The sequence below is a fragment of the Petaurus breviceps genome, unplaced genomic scaffold (assembly GCF_028583685.1).
Source record: "Petaurus breviceps papuanus isolate PSGF00001 unplaced genomic scaffold, PetGlider_PUasm1.0 185, whole genome shotgun sequence".
In the NCBI taxonomy this organism is placed as follows: Eukaryota; Metazoa; Chordata; class Mammalia; order Diprotodontia; family Petauridae; genus Petaurus; species Petaurus breviceps.
The window spans coordinates 37,503,822-37,508,212 of NW_027185797.1; the positions used below are offsets into that span (position 1 = coordinate 37,503,822).

Consider the following 4,391-nt stretch of genomic DNA (forward strand, 5'->3'; position numbering starts at 1 on the left):
CTTAAGGACATTGCTGATGATGAGATTGGACTTCCTTTCTTCTTCAAGGACCCACCCTGGTGGAAGCTCTCCTGTTCTGCTCAGGTTTGGGTGGGGTATATGTCCTTTGAAATGACCACTGTTCCCTACAACATCCAGGGCCCAGCCTGTGCAGCAGATCTGTCCTCTCCCTGCCCCTGAGTCTTCCCTGTCCCTGGAGCTGCCCCAGACAGGAGGCTCCTCCCCACTGAGCCCAGCTAAGGAGCCCAGGGGCCCACTGGGGGAAGAGGACAGGGCTTCCTCTTCTGAGGAGGGGCCTCCCTCTCTCCACACAAGGGCTTCCTCTTTCATCTTCCTCTTTGTCCTGAGTCTGACACAGATGGACAGAGGGAGCCATGGTGTTCAGGGAGTGACACAGCTCCCCACAGAAACTGCCTCTGTCCTGTGTCTAGATGCTGCTGCTGCTGCTGCCCCTGCTCTGGGAGGGTGAGTGTGGGTGGGGCAGAGGGAGGCTGGTCTGAGGGGTGAGAAGGTGCTGACCAGGCCTCTGTCTGCCCTCAGGGTCCCTGTGCCAGATCCTGGAGGTGCAGCCCAGGGTCACAGTGCAGGAGGGGATGTGTGCCCACGTCCCCTGTGCCTTTGAATACTCCATAGTATCACCCAATGATTACAAGACCATTTATGGTTATTGGTTCAGAGAAGGGACTAATGTTTTCCATGGCAGTCCTGTGGCCACCAATGCCCCACGGCGGAGTGTGGAAGAACAAGCCCGGGGGAGATTCCATCTCCTTGGGGATCCCAGGATGAAGAATTGCTCTCTGACCATCACAGACGCCCAGTTCTCAGACACTGGGAGCTACTTCTTCCGTTTTGAAGGGAAGGAAAATTACAGTTATAAAGAAAAGCTACTTCATGTGCAGGTGACAGGTAGGACCCTCCTGTCCTGGAAGGCTCTCAGTGTATGAGGCAGGGAGGTCTGCGGAATGGGCTGGCCTTGGAGACCTTGAACCTCCCTGTGGGAGGGGTGAGAAAACACTGAGCACAGGGGGGGACCCCACTCAGGGGGAGGGGCAGAGCTAGGGGAGGGGTGAAGACCCTGCCTGAGGCTCCAGAGCTGCAAAGGGGAGGGAATGTGGTGGGGTCCTCCTTGGGAGAAGCCAGGACCCCAGTCAAGGCTGAGGGGGCCCACGGTTGTGCTGGAAAGAACTCTGGAGCTGCCGCCAAAGGAAGGAGATTCAAATCCCAGATTTCTGACTGACCCTTTGGGGCCTTTTACCCTGTGATTTCCCCTCCCTCTATGAGACTCACTTTTTGACCTTATGTCAAAGGAAGCTGTTGTTCTCTCTTGCCTTTAATGCAACTTCCTCCTGACTTATAATCTATGGCCATCTCAGGTCCTGAGGATGACAGGGGATGCCCAGAAGGCTGGTGAGGAGCAGGGCCCTGAATGGGGTCACACTATGAGGGGAACACAGTAGGGACCTTAGGGGTGGGGGAGCTACCAGCATCTGGAAGGACACTTGAGGCCTAATTCCCCTCCGCAGCCCAGGGCTCACTGTCTCTCTCCTCTCCAGACTTGATCCAGAAACCAGACATCTCTATTCCAGAGGTGCTGGAGTCGGGGAGCCCAGTGACTGTGAACTGTACATTTCCTTGGGCCTGTGGGGAAAACAGGCCCCTCACATTCTCCTGGACCGGGGCTGCCCTCTCCTCCAAGCCACAAAGCTCTGGGCCATCCCCCTCCTCACACCTCTCCTTCATCCCTGGGCCCCAGCATCATGGCACCAACCTCACCTGTCAGGTGACCCTTCCTGGAGGCCATTTCAGCTCAGAGAGAACCATCCAACTCAATGTGTCCTGTGAGTGCTGGGGGGAGGAGGCCTGCATCCCCCAAGTGAGGGGGTGAGGGAGGGGTGCATTGAGAAACCAGATTCTTGGGCCAGCTTGGGAAACCAGATGCTTTTTTCCTGGGCAGGGCAGGGAAAGCAGCCTCTCAGCAGTGACACAGGCTGGGGCTTCCTATTTTCTCTCTGTCTCAATCTCTGTGCTTTCATGTGCCAAAGTCAGTTAGGCAGAGTTAGCGTAGATGTATTCTGAGCTCCCTCCCACCCTGATGTTCTGTGGTTCTGGAATTGAATCTCTTCCCTGCCTGATGCTGGGCCGGGCAGAGAGCCACAGCCACACCCAGCCTGGTCCTTCTGTTGTAGACGCTATTCAGGGTGTGGCCATCAGAGCTGTTAGGAGGGCCTGGCCTAGTTCCCACAGGGCCCCAGAACCAGAGAGGTGTGACCTCTAAATGTGGAGTCTAAAGGTAGTGACCTCTCTACTACAACAGGCTTTTGCTGAGAGGGAGAAAGGCCACCTTGGAGTCCAGTAGCCAGGCTCTGTCCACTGGACCTATGAAGGCTTCCCTGCTGGAGAAGCTGACCTGGCTCTCTACAGCCCACTCCAATAAGGGATGATTTGCTATGTGATGCACTGATTTTGGCTTCAGAGCTGATCTGGGGGGTCTGAGGGGCTTGTGTAGGAAGAGGCTGTGGAGGATGGGTATGGGGGCCGCCGTTAGTGGGAACAGGAGTCTGGCCATCCAGGCTGAGCCTTTAGCCTCAGTCAGGGCAGGTGGAGGGTTTGCCCTGAGGTCACCGGGCTGCTGGGTGTGGGGAACTGGAAGCTAGGGGTAGTTACATTGGGCTCATATGCTGTAAGTTCCCAGGATCACAGTGTGAATATTTCTGTCTCCTCAGAGCTTGTTTTGTTGTTTCCATCTTTCACATTATTTTCCACAAAATGGATAGAGAGAGAGATGGGGAGAGACAGACAGACAGAGCCAGAGCCAGAGAGATAGAGAGAGCCAGAGCCAAAGACAGAGAGACAGACAGAGTGAGAGAGAGCCAGAGCCAGAGACAGAGAGACAGACAGACAGAGAGAGAGAGCCAGAGCCAGAGACAGAGAGACAGACAGAGTGAGGGAGAGCCAGAGCCAGAGAGACAGACAGAGAGAGAGAGCCAGAGCCAGAGACAGAGAGACAGACAGACAGAGAGAGAGAGAGCCAGAGACAGAGAGACAGACAGAGAGAGAGAGCCAGAGACAGAGAGACAGACAGACAGAGAGAGAGAGCCAGGGCCAGAGACAGAGAGACAGACAGAGTGAGAGAGAGCCAGAGCCAGAGCCAGAGAGACAGACAGACAGAGAGAGAAAGAGACAGACAGACAGACAGAGAGAGCCAGAGCCAGAGAGACAGACAGAGAGAGAGAGAGCCAGAGCCAGAGAGACAGACAGAGACAGAAAGAGAGCCAGAGACAGACAGAGAGAAAGAGCCAGAGCCAGAGACAGATAGAGAGAGGGAGCCAGAGCCAGAGACAGAGAAACAGAGAGAGAGAGAGCCAGAGCCAGAGACAGACAGAGAGAGAGAGCCAGAGCCAGAGCCAGAGAGACAGAGAGAGAGAGAGAGCCAGAGCCAGAGACAGACAGAGAGAGAGAGACAGGGCCAGAGACAGACAGAGAGAGAGAGAGCCAGAGACAGACAGAGACAGAGAGAGAGCCAGAGACAGAGAGAGCCAGAGCCAGAGACAGAGAGACAGACAGAGAGAGAGAGAGCCAGAGCCAGAGAAAGAGAGAGCCAGAGACAGAGAGAGAGAGAGCCAGAGCCAGAGACAGAGAGAGAGATCCAGAGGCAGAGCCAGACAGAGAGAGAGAACCAGAGCCAGAGAGACAGACAGAGACAGAGAGACAGACAGAGACAGAGGCAGAGAGACAGAGTCAGAGAGATAGAGAGAGAGAATAAAACAAAGGAAGGGCAAAAGAAATGAGGAAGAAAAAGGAAAAAGGAAGGAAGTGAAGAAGAAAGAAAACAGGAAAAAAGAGAGAAAGAATTACAAAAAAGAAGGAATAGAGAAAGAAATGAAGGAAAAGGAAAGAAGAAAAGACAGAAGGAAAAAAGGAGCTATGAAGAAAAAGAATGAAAATAATGAAAGAAAGAAAAGAAAGAAGTGAAATAAGGAAGGGAGGGAGGGAGAGAGGGAGGAAGGAAGGAAGGAAGGAAGAGAAGATAAACAAAAACTTGATCCCAGGGAAAGGCAGGGAACCTGACCTAGGCTGAGTGTGGGCTGGTAGCAGGAAGACAGACAGGTGAGGCCTCCATTGTCTGGCTCTGGGGACCAGCCAGGTGAGATGCAACGGAGGGAGAAGGGGGCAGGAATCCAGGCTGGACTGACTTTATGAGAAATCAAGATACTATTAAACAGATCCAAACAAATGAAAGAATAGAAGGCAATGTGAAATATCTCATTGGAAAAACCAGTGAACTGAAAAATAGATCCAGGAGAGATAATACAAAAATTATTGGACTACCTGAAAGCATGATCAAAAAAAGAACCTAGAAATCATCCTTCAAGAAATTCTCAAGGAAAATT

At 53.1% G+C, this 4,391-nt stretch overlaps 1 protein-coding gene across 1 annotated transcript in view; it reads left to right on the forward strand.

The window, feature by feature from the left end:
* The first annotated feature begins 211 nt into the window (after window positions 1-211).
* LOC138161849 (sialic acid-binding Ig-like lectin 13) overlaps window positions 212-4,391 on the forward strand; it is a 70,754-nt gene continuing 66,574 nt past the window's right edge. The window contains exon 1 of the mRNA XM_069088858.1: window positions 212-465. Coding sequence (XP_068944959.1) covers window positions 432-465 — 34 coding nt within the window. The 5' untranslated portion in view covers window positions 212-431. The remainder of the gene's footprint in view (window positions 466-4,391) is intronic.